At 38.3% G+C, this 14,382-nt stretch overlaps 1 protein-coding gene across 2 annotated transcripts in view; it reads right to left on the minus strand.

Annotated features, from left to right (window-relative positions):
* Nucleotides 1-14,370, minus strand: part of RCHY1 (ring finger and CHY zinc finger domain containing 1) — an 18,968-nt gene extending 4,598 nt beyond the window's left edge. The window contains exons 1-5 of one of the 2 annotated variants that reach the window (XM_059385251.1): nt 14,237-14,370; nt 8,710-8,829; nt 8,362-8,477; nt 3,126-3,204; nt 576-620 (exon numbers count right to left, since the gene is read on the minus strand). In XM_059385251.1, the coding sequence (XP_059241234.1) occupies nt 576-620; nt 3,126-3,204; nt 8,362-8,477; nt 8,710-8,829; nt 14,237-14,326 (450 nt within the window). In that variant the 5' untranslated portion in view covers nt 14,327-14,370. The remainder of the gene's footprint in view (nt 1-575; nt 621-3,125; nt 3,205-8,361; nt 8,478-8,709; nt 8,830-14,236) is intronic. The other variant, XM_059385252.1, reaches the window with a different exon arrangement.
* Between the last annotated feature and the right edge of the window lie 12 nt (nt 14,371-14,382).

The following is a 14,382-nucleotide window of genomic DNA, read 5'->3' on the forward strand; positions in this document are numbered from 1 at the left end:
TATGGTTTCATTTATTTGTGGAGCATAACAAATAGCATGGAGGACAAGGGGAGTTAGAGAGGAGAAGGGACTTGGGGGAAATTGGAAGGGGAGATGAACCATGAGAGACTATGGACTCTGAAAAACAATCTGAGGGGTTTGAAGGGGCGGGGGGTGGGAGTTCGGGGTACCAGGTGGTGGGTATTATAGAGGGCACGGATTGCATGGAGCACTGGGGGTGGTGCAAAAATACTGAATACTGTTATGCTGAAAATAAATTTTTAAAAAATTGGAGTATCTTTTAAAGTTAATAACACCTCACAAATTTGCTATTCCCGAATTTACTATAATTTTTTTATGGAGGCTCCACGCCCAACATGGGGCTTACACTCGCGACGCTGATATCAAGACTTGCATCTCCACAGACTGAGCCAGGCAGGCACCACTTAATTACAAATTCAACATGACATTTGTTAAGAGAATATTATTTCTCTCTCTTTAGATGTCCTCGGGTTTTCTGGAGAGTAAATTGAATGTAATTTAAAAAAAAAAAAAAAGAGGGAATATTTCCAAAGCAAGTAATATTTTAAGCTTACCTCCAAACATATTGGACAATTCTGCCTGGAAACATTTTCAATACACTGTTTAAAAGAGAAACTCAAATTACTAAAAGCTTAACTAGATGGAAATGACAAGTATACATATTAATAAAAACTAATGATAAAGAAAACAATGATACTAACTTATTAAAGCTAATAATTAATATTAACGCATGTCTCTTCAATGTCAGACAAGAACTGAACAGTTAATTCATACAGCTATTTCAGGCTTTGCATATTACCTAAAACAATGAAATTACTCAATACATCTTAATTGTTCAGGGCGCCTGGGTGGCTCAGTGGGTTAAGCCGCTGCCTTCGGCTCAGGTCATGATCTCAGGGTCCTGGGATCGAGTCCCGCATCGGGCTCTCTGCTCAGCAGGGAGCCTGCTTCCTCCTCTCTCTCTTTCTCTGCCTGCCTCTCTGCCTACTTGTGATCTCTCTCTGTCAAATAAATAAATAAAATCTTTAAAAAAAAAATACATCTTAATTGTTCAAATTATCTTCATTTTACAAATAAAGAAAATCAGTGAATCAAGATTTACCAAAGATACAGAGAGATTATGTCTGGACTCTACTTTACATGTATTTCCAAAGCTACTTAAGAGTACTGACAATGATAACAATTCACATTATTGAAATTTACCACATGCCATCTATTAAGTACACTACCTGTATCAGCTCAACCATGTCTCACAGTGTACCTGCTATAAATGCAGGCACAATTATTACCCCATTTTACAGATGAGGTATGTGAGGCCTAGAGAAGGCTCAGTAACTTCCAAAGTCACATACTAATAAGAGGTGGAAGTGCATTTGAGCTCCAACAGGCTTGGCCCATACCAGAGCTCTTCACTTAGTAAGACAGGACAAATAAAGGCGGGAAGGTAAGGGGAAGCACCACCCCACGGAAGATGCCCAGGTTTTTAAAGTGAGCACTTGAGTAGATGACAGGACCATTTACTAAAACACAGACAATAAAAAAAATAACTGACAAAGAAGATACCATAAGAGAAAACATACATATAGTTTTTGAAAGACCACAGAGCTACCATCCCCCAACTCAAGTCCATAAAACCAAACTCAATCCAGCAAATTCACAGTCTATTAATCAAATACATTAAAACAAGAGTCATCTTTACTCAGCTCCATTCTTTTTCCCTTATACCTTGTCACCATATCTCAAATGCTCATTATTCATTTCAACTTCTCTTAACACCTGACAATTTGAGGCCAGCATTTATTTAAAAATCCTCATTAATGTTAACTATATCAAATTAAAATAAAAAACTTAATGGAAAAAAATCCTCATTAGTCTCTCTAATCTGATTTTTTTAAGATTTTTTTCTAAATAATGAAAAATAATTTTAAAGGGCCTGGTATCACGGTATAATTAATAGATCCAAAATAAAAATATTTCTAACTACGAAAGGAAATACAAAAGTATTTTCTGAATTTTCTTGAAATGATGTTACACTGTTATTGCTTCTTTACTATGCAATTTTAGTTATTCTTTTTTTTTAAGATTTCTTCTTTATTTGACAGAGAGCAAAAGAGCACAAGCAGGGGGAGCAGCAGAAGGAGAGGGAGAAGCAGTCTCCCCGCTGAGCAAGGAGACCGATGCAGTGCTTGATCCCAGGACCCTGGGATGATGACCTGAGCTGAAGGCGGATGCTTAACCAAATGAGCCACGCAGGCGTCTCTTTTTTTTTTTTTTTAAGATTTTTTTTTTTTTAAGATTTTATTTATTTGACAGAGAGAGAGATCACAAATACGCAGAGAGACAGACAGAGAGAGAGATGAGGAGAAGCAGGCTCCCTGCTGAGCAGATTTTATTTATTTTTTTGACAGAGATCACAAGTAGGCAAAGAGGCAGGCAGAGAGAGAGAGGGAAGCAGGTTCCCTGCCGAGCAGAGAGCCCGATGAGGGGCTCGATCCCAGGACCTTGGGATCATGACCTGAGCTGAAGGCAGAGGCTTTAACCCACTGAGCCACCCAGGCGCCCCTCATTTTTACTTATTCTTAACACCAGTACCAATGAGATAAATCCATAAACTTACTTAGAAGTTGTCAACATTACACCAGTAACTGATAAAAGTATTCTTACACACTATAGGGAGCCTGGGTGGCTCACTTAAGCATCCAACTCCTGATTTTGGTTCAGGTCATGATCTCAGGGTCCTGGGATCAAGCCTGGAATTGAGCCCCATGTCGGGCCCTGTGCTTAGCACAGAGTCTACATGAGATTCTTCCCCCTCCCTCTACCCCTCCCTCTGCTTGTGTGCTCTCTTAAATAAATAAATAGATCATACATACACACACACACACACACACACACACACACAATACAGAAGAAAAAGAATTGTAGCTCAGATATTCTGAGGCATAGATCTTAGAACACCTACTTAATAATGCTCAAAAATAAAAAGCACCATAGTTGTACTTGGTAATATCTGAAAATTAGCATGCTTCGAAACATATTAGGATTTAAGCTCGTTTTCAAACACAATATAATACTTTTTAAATTATGCAAACTTAAGTATATACCTTGTGCTTTCCTTGGAGATTCATAGCTAGGCATAAGTTACATTTCAAACAGTGGAAAAAGTCTTCCTTTGGACCAATCCTAAAAATTATGTAAAAACCAAAAAAATTAGGTTCATTTTTACTACAATGGTAATTTACTCATTTTTACATAAGTTTAATTTCACTGTAAAGTTAGTTCAATTCACAATGAAGAACATGGGGTAAACCCCCACCTCCCCAAAATCACTCCTCAAATGTAAGCACTATAAACACAATGGTATCTACTTGGGTTTTTTCTATAAAAGTGAATACACAACACATACACACACACACCCTTTGGGTTTTATTTTTTACAAAAATGGATTCTTTCTATACATTCTGTTCTGCGACTTTTTTTCACTGAACATATCCTAAAGATTATTCTGTCTAGACCACTTCATTCCTCTTCAGAATTACACAGTATTACATTGTATGGATAAATCATAATTTGTGAAAGTATTCCCATATATAATTTAGTACCTTGAATATAATATAATGACATAAAATAAATGTGCTTATGCAGTGAGCCTGGGTGGCTCACTCAGTTAAGTCTGCCTTCAGCTTAGGTCAAGATCCCAGCATTCTGGGACTGAGTCCCACATTGGGCTCCCTGTCCAGTAGGGAGTCTGCTGCTTCCTCTCTCTCTGCCCCTGCTTGTGCTCTCTCTCTCAGACAAATAAAAGTAAAATCAAGCAAGCAAGCAATATGATTACACAGACATCACTTAGTCATCTGTTGAAAATTTTTATAAGATTTCTAAAGCTGAAACTATACAAAGGGCTAAAACATTTTTTAAGAGCAGAAATCATAACACCAAAACCACATTTGCCATATCATACTCTCATGGTTAAGTATCCTGGCGCTTATTTAATAACAATAAGAAATTATATTTCCCCATTTAAAAAAAAAGAAGAAGAAGAAAAGCTCATTCTAGCACACTTCAGTAAGGATATACGGACCCATTGCCAAAAAATTCAGTGTTGGATGTCTGCCTCTAATTAAGGAAAAAGTGAAACCCTGTTTTTAGGGCATGTTACTCTTTGAGAGAATAACTGCCACAGTCAAAAGATTATCTAACTATCATGGAGCTATCTTAAAATAGAAAATCAGGATTAATATTATTACTAAACTCTGTAAGAAGCACAGATTTCCTTTAGTGATTATTGCCTAAAGACAATAATTTTCAAGCCCAGAGACCAGAGTCAAGCTTAGAGGTGTTGTAAGTACCAAGCACCAGCAGGAGAAATCTGATCACCTTTACTTTGCAGATTTCTTAAATGGACTAAAAGCAATAACTAAGTTTCATAATATACTTGAGACAAAAAAGTTGTCATTAATATCCAAAAGGGGACTTGTTGTAAAAGAGTATCAAAGAAGGTTCAACTACAAAATAAAAACACTGATATTTAAGCAAAATTTTTAATTCATACACTCAAATGACGTGATTTTTTTTTAAATGTTGTCATGAAAGGGTAAAGAGTTTCCAATGACACTGCTACTGCAGAAACATCTTTGAATTGTCTTTTGATATTTTTATTGTTTAGATAAATTAACATTTTCTAACACCTATGTCATTTCTGACTAAACAGTGTTTGCCAATCTTATTTAATAGATTTTGCTCCCAATTATCTTTTTCAGAGAGGGAGAGGGAACGGGGGAATGACAGAAGGAGAAAGAGAATTTTAAGCAGGCTCCACACCCAGCAGGGAGCCCGACACAGGGCTTGATCTCATAGCCCTGAGAGCACGACCTGAGCTGAAATCAAGAGGTGAATGCTTAACCGACTGAGCCACCCAGGCACCCCCACCCCCAGTATCTTTTAGCAAGCTTTAATAAAATAATAATAAATGAATACCTCTGAAAATCCACAAGGGGAGTGAATTTTCAGTGTGCCATAGGCACTCTGAAAGAACTGTACAAAGATGTTCCAAGGATTTCTGAACAAGGACAATAGACACAATGCCACCTAAAATCCCTACCTGAAGTGATCATAATCATGTCTGTAATACACACTAGATGAAGGCCTCACAAGAAAATGAATGAACAATGTTTGTTTGTTTGTTTTTAAGATTTATTTTTATTTTAGAGAGAGCGCGAGAAGTGACTGAGTATGGGGGAGAAGCAAAGGAAGAGGGAGAGAGAGAATCTCCAGCAGACTCCTGCTGAGCATGGAGCCTGACGCAGGACTCAATCTCACGACCCCGAAATCATGACCTGAGCCAAAATCAAGAGTTGAATGTTCAACCAACTGAGCCAACCAGGTGCCTCTGAACAATGTACTTCTAAGGGGGAAAAAAAAAAATGGGGGCGCCTGGGTGGCTCAGTGGGTTAAAGCCTCTGCCTTCGGCTCAGGTCATGATCTCAGGGTCCTGGGATCGAGCCCCGCATCGGGCTCTCTGCTCACCAGGAACCTGCTTCCCTTCCTCTCTCTCTGCCTGCCTCTCCGCCTATTTGTGATCTCTGTCTGTCAAATAAATAAATAAAATCTTTAAAAACAAAAAAAGCAAGACTACCTTTAAAAAAAAAAGAAAAATGGATTCTTCACCTGGTCATTCACTAGGAGGAACTTCAATTCACAGTATTTTGTTACATGAAACTAGACCATCCCATTTTGCCAAAAGGTTGTAACAGCACTCTTCCATCTTTTATAAAGTTTATACACCAAAATTTACGTGGTATGGCTCCTAAATGGAGAAATGTTGAACGGGAAGTATGTGTATAAAGTATGTGGAAGGGAGGCGCCTGGGTGGCGACGTCCTTTAAGCTCCTGCCTTCAGCTCAGGTCACGGTCCTGGGATCCTCCGATCAAGCCCCTCAGTGGGCTCCGGGCTCATCTAGGAATCAGCTTCTCCCTCTCCCGTTGCCCCTCCCCCCATGTGTGCGCCCTCTCTCTCTCTCGCTTACTCTCCCTCTCAAATAAAAATCTTTAAAAAAAAAAAGTATCTTGAAGAAAACAGATGATGTAAAAAGTGAAAAAAATTATAAGATTGATCATCCTAAATAAGGTGTTTATAAATCTAAAAGTAAATAAAATTTTGTTATATTGAAACTAAAAAGATAGTCACCTTTTTTTTTTTTTTTTTTTAAATTCAGGAGCATTTTATTTTATGTGATGAGTATGCTACCTCTATGAGTTCATTCCAGTCTGGATAGTCACCTTTAGATACAATTATGAGCTCTCAAAGGTTTCAAAAACATTGAATTTGACAATGCATAAACAGAAGTAATGATAAGCCAGAACCTATTAGCGGTGTACTTGAGATCTGCAATCAATATCTTTTGATGGTATGCGTGCAGGACGTGAAAAAATGTACAGGCCTGTAAATTAAAGTAATTACAAACTAGAGCCTACTAGAATTTTATCTAAAACCTAGAATCAGTTATTACAAGAAGGACGTGTGTCAGATTTATGCATGACAAACAACCAGGAAATAGCTACATTCGAAGGATATTGCCAAATTTAGTACTAGAAAAATATGGAATCAAAATTTAGATTTGCGACATTTAAATTCTTACTAAAATTTCTAATGAAGCTGTTCTTCACTACTTTGTCATTCATAATAAATACATAAATTATACAAACAATAAAAAATATTCTGTTGTTTGTAAAAGGATTTAAAAATATACTTAGATGCTAAATGTTGATGACAAATTTTCCTCATATACAGATGGAAATCATAACACTAAAAATATTTTGCCGAAGATACACAACCTACACATTACTAAGCACCTACTGTATACATGGCACTCCCAGGTATACAAATTTAAAGTTTGAAAATACCTTGATCTCATGAATCTCAGTATTTACCAGGTATAGGAATTTAGAATTTGAAAACATCTTAATTTCATAAAGCTTAATATATATAGGGTAAGATGAGATGTCTACCTATTCTGCAATCTCAACTACTTGAAAGTCAATAAATTAACCATAAAAATGTGTTTATTCCTTTGTTCTAATAGTGGTAATTAAAAACTGGGCAGATCTGACATACAAAATAACTCAATATAACAGTAAAAATGAACTGGAGCTCATGAATCAAACAGGATGAACCCCAGAAACAAGGTTTTGTTAAAAAAAAAAAAAAAAGCCACAGAAGAATAAATAGAATGTGAGTTTAAAAATAAGCAAACCTGAACATATATTGTAAACCTCCACTCCACAAAGATAAAAGTGGCCTGTTTAGGACCAAAGCTCCCACCGACAACTACAGAGGCTAGATTCAAAGAAAACAAGCCCTATAACAGCAATAAAGAACAACTAAGGGCTTAAAGGGTCAACATCCCAGAGAGCAGGGAAATACCCTGAGGCAACTTGGAGTCCACACAAGTCTATTAGAAGCTAAGGAGCCAAGCAGCAAGCAGTAGGTAACGGGGTAGGAAACCAAGTAAACCCTCTGGCAATCTCTCTGCTAGGGAGGCAAAAAACTGGAGAGCAGGTCCCACCACCAGAGATGCCCTGGTAACCAACCCTGGCTTTAAGTCAAGCCCCATGAGGAACCATGTGCTAGGAGCCAGAGTGTTAGGGAAAACAAAATAGAAGACGAATAATCATCTCAATCTTTAATTGGATAAATGGAATGAATCTTGGAGCTTCAACGGTATTGGTAACATTCTATTTCTTAAAATAAGTGACTTACTGTATCAGTATACTTTATAACATGTTATGCTACATATGTGCTTTTGTATATATCTAATACTTCAGGGTTTTTAAAAAGAAAAACTCCTACATACGGCATGTCAATAGTAGCGTATCAGTGAGAGACTGGACTATAGGTTTCTTTTGTTCTTTCCACTTTTTAATGTTTTCCAATTTTTATAAAATCAGCCTATACTTTGAAAATGCTTTTAAAAACTGATTTTTAGAAAAGTAAAGTCCACCCTAATTTTCTACTTCAGTTGCCTACGAAACACTTCATATAAAAGCATGTTTTATATCCAAAAGTTATATTTTTAAATAGCCACACAATAACTGGTGGGCTAATTAAATTATTACTACAAAAGAGACATGAAAAATTTTTTTAGAATACCAGAAATGTTTTTAATGTTTATTGTGTTGGTAGTAACACGATTATATATATTTGTCACACTTACTGAACTGAAAACTTAAAATAAATGCATTTTATGAGATGCAAATTAACCCCAACAAAACTGATTTTAAAGACTATTATTGCTCAGGTACATTAAAAATAATCATAAAAGATCATTTTACATACAGTACCTACAAATTCCACAGTTTTCACAATGATACTGTTTCTTGTCTTTGTCAAAGAGATGGCATATACTGCAATAATATTCCCCAAACAATGTGCTACATTCTTCGCAAGTCTGTTGGGCCTAAAACAGACACATGTAATTAAAAATTAAATTAAATTTACCAAAACATTTTCTATTATTATTTGAATATCCACAATTTGTTACAAGATACACAGAATCTTACAAGGTTTTAAACATTTAAACCAACGATACTGCTTAGAGTTAAATAAGTCTTATTTGCATACTCTTGATCAATTTTGTAAATCATCTTAACATTTTTTAAAAAGAAAACAGAAATATGATAAAATCTTACGTGCTGAATTTTTTCACAGTTTATGCACTGCACTTCCTTTACTTTAAAGCGATCTAGCTGATGATCTTCGTTGCTATCATGACACAACCGACAAGTATAAAGTTTATCACAGCAAGGTGCCTAATGCCCAGAGGGAAAAAGAGGTATAAGAAAAGATTAAGTTTATAATGCAAAAAAAAATTTTTCTTCCTCCTCCTGGAATAAAGTCAAAGAATACAACTAATCAATCAGTTTATAAACTGATCCTAAACATAACTTTTCACTATTCCTTAGCATATTTTAACTATTCCCCCTCAACATCTATGTCTACCTACATCAAGTTTAACATAATCTGGTCCTTAAATACTAAAGAATTATGAAGAATGGACACCCACAGACAGAAGAACTAATCACACAACACCCTAAACTCATCCTCAGCCTAAACGGCAGGCAGGCAACTTCTTCTGAGACATTTCCAGATAAAGTCATTTACCTACTTCAACCTTTAAACATTAACTATAATAAAGATTATATTTTAATTCACTCGTGTTTATTAATCATCAACTATATCCTTGACATTTTAGAAGACAGAATAAATTTAAGAGATAGCCCTTGTTTTCAAGAGTGGCAGACTGCCAAAATCTTTTCTCTCCTTCTTCCTGGACACATGATTGCCCAGCTATACTACAGTTCCCAGACTTCTTTGATTTCAGCTGTGGCCAAATGACTAAGTTCTTACCAAAAGGAAATGAGCAGAAGAAATCAGTGCCACTCCTGGGCCTGAGTATTAAGAAACTGGGCACGCCTCCTCCTCCATGCTCCCTTTCCCTTTTCCATCAGATGAAACCTGGACATGACAGCAACCCAGCGGATGACTGTATGCCCTAAAACATGGCAAAATAATACAATGGGAAAAACTTGTCCCTGGAGTGATCATGTGGATCAGTCTCATCGCCAAACTGGATAATTCACCTTGAAACTGTTAGGTGGGAAAAAATAAACTCTTAATTCTTTAACCCACATTACTGTTGGTTTTTTTGTTACCCTTAGTAGCTTAACTTTATTCTAACTAGTACCTCAAGAAGTTTCTAAGCCAGTAAGTTAACCCAGTACTTTCCAGGATACTGTGACCTTCCAAATTCACTCATTTCTGAAGATTTCTTATGATAATTTACCACAACAGAGTTCACTCCTTAAAGATTTTAACACTCAACTGGTACCCTTTCTCTCCCAACAACTACTCTCATCCTAAATCTTAGTGATCTGCACAACCACCCTCAATTCCTTGACTTTCTCACTTCCAGTGGCCTCGTCCTTCAACCCTACTCAGCCAAATATTCTCACAGTCATACCACAGAACAGGGGTTCCCAAATGTTTTGGTCTCAGGACCCCTTTACACTCTTAAAAATTGTTGAAGAGGGGCGCCTGGGTGGCTCAGTGGGTTAAGCCTCTGCCTTCGGCTCAGGTCATGATCTCAGGGTCCTGGGATAGAGCCCCGTGTCGGGCTCTCTGCTCAGTAGGGAGCCTGCTTCCTTCACTCTCTCTGCCTGCCTCTCTGCCTACTTGTGATCTCTGTCTGTCAAATAAATTTAAAAAAAAATTTTGAGGATCTCAATGACCTTCTGATTATGTGAATTACCTCCACTGACACCATACTATAAAACTGAAAAGTTTCTTAAAATATTACTTCTTTTAAAAATAGTAACAAACCCATTACATGTTAATGTAAATGACATATTTTAATGAAAAATAACTAGTTTCCCCCAAAATAGCTGGATTTTCATTTCTGCTTCAACTTCCGTATTCAATCGGTTTAGATGAAGTATATGAAGAAACTTTGGACTCCCACAAATACATAGTTGGAAAAGGGAGGAGTATTTTAATAGACTTTACATAGAATTATGGATACTCTTCTCTGATACTACACCAAAACTTGACAAGTCTTATAAATGATCAGTTGTAACATGGGCTCTGAAATTGTACTGATGAACTTTTCTCACTCTGTTGCATCAAAATCCTCTGATCTATCCTGCACTTCGAATCAACCTTTTACCCACGCATTAGTCATTCGGAAAATATCAGTGCGCACTGAGTTCTACAGCTCTTCCAAATGTTCACACATTTTCCATGCAATAAAAAAAAAAAAAAAAAAAAAAAAACATTATTTGTTAACATCACTACCAATCTCATCAGCAAAGTCTTTAGGTATTGGGACACTTTTAAGCTCACAGAAACTTATACAAGTTTCAAAATTCTAATTTTTATGTGAAAGGTTGAATTTTACCACTGTCAATTGTTTTCCTTGTAATGACAGTTTCTTTTCAATGGTTCACTTTTCAAGAAAGTGCCCACCAAATACTCAAGTCTAAATAACAAGATTTCAAGTACAAACTGTTACATGAGAAACTAGTTCAGTTCATAATCCAACTGCATAAGAACTTTCCTCACAACAACCATCTAATTTTAGTATGCAGAAGTGCTTGATGAAAACATTCCATTTCATCAAACATGTAAAAAGATGTATTCAAGAGCTGAGATTTTTATAAAATTAGTAACTTTATTGCTTTAGTTTTATCAATGACAACCTTAAGTCAAACTTCTTTTTTAAACTATACGTATAGTACAGGTCAGATGCCAGCAGTTTTAATAACTGCTTTTGCACACACTGAAAAAGACAAAACCTTAGTATTAGAAAGTAGTTTTGACCCCGAGGATCCCCTGCAAGTGCCTCAGAAATCACCGGGGGGCGGGGGGGGGGGGTCCATTCATCACACTTTGAGAACCATGCTCTAAAACAAGAACTAAATCTTGTTTATATCATAAGTTCATGTATGAAATTCTCTAACCACTACCCCTTCTCTTTCCAACTCACTTCAATGCTTCCCTTGCACATACTCTAATTCTTTCCTTTTCTCTTCCTCTACATACTCTCCTAACCAAAACTCCAAGTCTGGTTAAATCCAATTCTCTCCTGTATAGGAATAGTCAGACATAGCTGAATAAGAATTTTCACACTAGTCTCACTTTTAAGTCATGATCACTAATTAAAAAGTGGGTTTTGGGGTGCCTGGGTGGCTCAGTGGGTTAATGCCTCTGCCTTCGGCTCAGGTCATGATCCCAGGGTCCTGGGATAGAGCCCCGCATCAGGCTCTCCACTCGGCGAGGAGTCTGCTTCCCCCTCTTTCTGCCTATCTCTCTGCCTACTTGTGATCTCTATCTGTCAAATAAATAAAAATCTTTAAAAAAACAAAAAAAAAAGTGGGTTTTTATTATATTGCCCTAGTCGATTCCCTCATTTTTCTAGTCTAGGACCTAAAATCTAAATGATTATTTCACATCTCCTCTCTTTAAACCTTTTCCTCTACCCTTACACTCTGCTCATTATCTATTAAACAGAAATAATCAAAGAAAACATTTTCTCACAAACTCTATCAACCTACTTGCAAATGTACCTAATACTCCATCTTCCTTTCTGTTACATATTTTTCTCTAAGCCCAACTCCTCCACTTGTGCACTGGATCCCAACTTTTCTTTGATTACTTAAGAGCAATAAATGCTCCTACAGTTTTTTCTTTCCCTCCTGCATTATAAAATGTTCTCACTTCACGGGACACGAGTGGCTCAATCAGTTAAGTGCCTGTCTTCGGCTCAGACAATGATCCCAGGGTCCTCCAATAAAGTGCTGCAAAAGGCTCCTTGCTCAGCCGGAAGCTTCTTCCTCTGCCTGCACCTCCTCCTGCTTGTGCACTCGCACTCTCTCTTACAAATAAACAAAATCTTTAAAAAACAAAAAAAAGTTCTCACTGGGTTATTTCCAATATGCGAACATGCCGTAATACCTCCAATTTTAAAGGGAAAAAAAATCTCATGATCCCACATCTCTCAGCAACTAGACTTTTTTTTTCCTTCTTTTATTTACAGCAAAACTCCACGAATTGTCTATGAAGGCTACTTCCAGTTCCACTACTCTCAATCTCTCTCAAATCCACTCCAATGAGGCTTTGTCCCAATTGCTCCACTGAAACGTCTCTTGTCAAGATCACCAGTGACCTCCTTGCCAAATTTAAAGGTCAATTTTCACTTCTTATCTTACTCCAACAGCAGCATTTGATTTAGTTGATTACTTCCTCCTCAAAAGTCTTCATTTGGCTTCTGGTATTCAAGGAAGAAGGAGGGAGAAGGCAAAAAAGTATTTGATACTCAGGGTCAAATACCTCAGCACTATGAAACACAGACACACTTATGTGGTTTCCTGGGGGAAAGGGCCAACATGTTGAATTCAGCTCCAGTTATGGAGTTTCAAAGAGTAACAAAACATACCAGTGGAAATGGAATCGTAAGGATAGCATTCAGTTCGCTTACACAACACTCGGTGAACCCCTAACCTTGAAAGAGCTTCACCCAGTGCAGTGGAGGAATGTTCACCAAGGCTGGCCTAAAAAGAAGGCTCTAAGTTGTCCTTACAGGCCTCATACTTTTTCTTTCTTTCTTTCTTTCTTTCTTTTTTTAAAATGAAACAGGAACTACTGTCACCCTATTTCACAAATGGAGCACTTGCTCAAAAGCACTGACCTATCAAGGGTCAGAGCTAGATGTGGGGGTTAGGGCTGTGGGACTCCAAAGCTCAAACTTTCTTTCTTTTTTTTTTTTTTTTTTTTTAAAGATTTTATTTATTTATTTGAGAGAGAGAGACAGTGAGAGAGAGCATGAGCGAGGAGAAGGTTAGAGGGAGAAGCAGACTACCCATGCAGCTGGGAGCCCGATACGGGACTCGATCCCGGGACTCCAGGATCATGACCTGAGCCGAAGGCAGTCGTCCAACCAACTGAGCCACCCAGGCGTCCCAAGCTCAAACTTTCTAAGTAAAATCTTTAAATGGCTTCTTGCAGCAACAACAAAATCAGGAAACTTTAACTGGATGGGTGCCAAGTTACAACGCTCTAGACTGACTAGCAATTTTCCTCAAAGTAAACAGCAAAACTCACAATACATGCATGCTGGGCACTTGGCTCCACAGAAGCTACCTAGTGGCAATTCCATGGCTGTCCTCCTCGTCCACAGAAACATTCTCCCGGCAGGCTTCGGCATTCTCGCTGACTCTGAAATGCAGCTGGCGAGCTGTACAACTTACTCACTAAGGAGCTGAAATCCTATTCCGATCCTCCACTCACTTCTCCGTCTTCCATGATCTCATCACACACCTGAGAGTCCCCCTGGCCGAAAGCCAGCCCAGGCCCGGGGCGGCCTCTGTCTACTTACTGTAGCAAAAGACTACAGAAACGCACCGATGAAGGGAGCCATGTGCAAGCCCACGTTCTTCCCCGAGCAGAGAGCTTCGCTCACGACGTGTAAAGCAGGGAAAAGGTGGGGGAGGTCGTCTTGCCAAAACGTTCTCCACAGCAAGAACCCAACTCGAGGTGAAGAAGGCAGACGGACCAACAGCTTAGCCGCTAACTCAAGCCCAAGCCTAACCGCCTGGCCCACTCCGCCCCCGCCCACCCGGCCCCGCGGAAGCTTGTCAAGGAAGAGCCCACTGAAGTCGTCACCTTCAGGAGACAGCCTCTGTCATAGTGCTCGCAGCCCCGCCGCCCTTGCTTTTGGCCGCGGGCGCCATCTTCCCGCGCCGAGGCCGCCATCTCTGCCACCTCCCCTCAAACTCCGCGAACCCCCCCACGCAGGACGAAAACCACGC

Source organism: Mustela nigripes, chromosome 1 (assembly GCF_022355385.1).
Source record: "Mustela nigripes isolate SB6536 chromosome 1, MUSNIG.SB6536, whole genome shotgun sequence".
Classification (NCBI taxonomy): Eukaryota; Metazoa; Chordata; class Mammalia; order Carnivora; family Mustelidae; genus Mustela; species Mustela nigripes.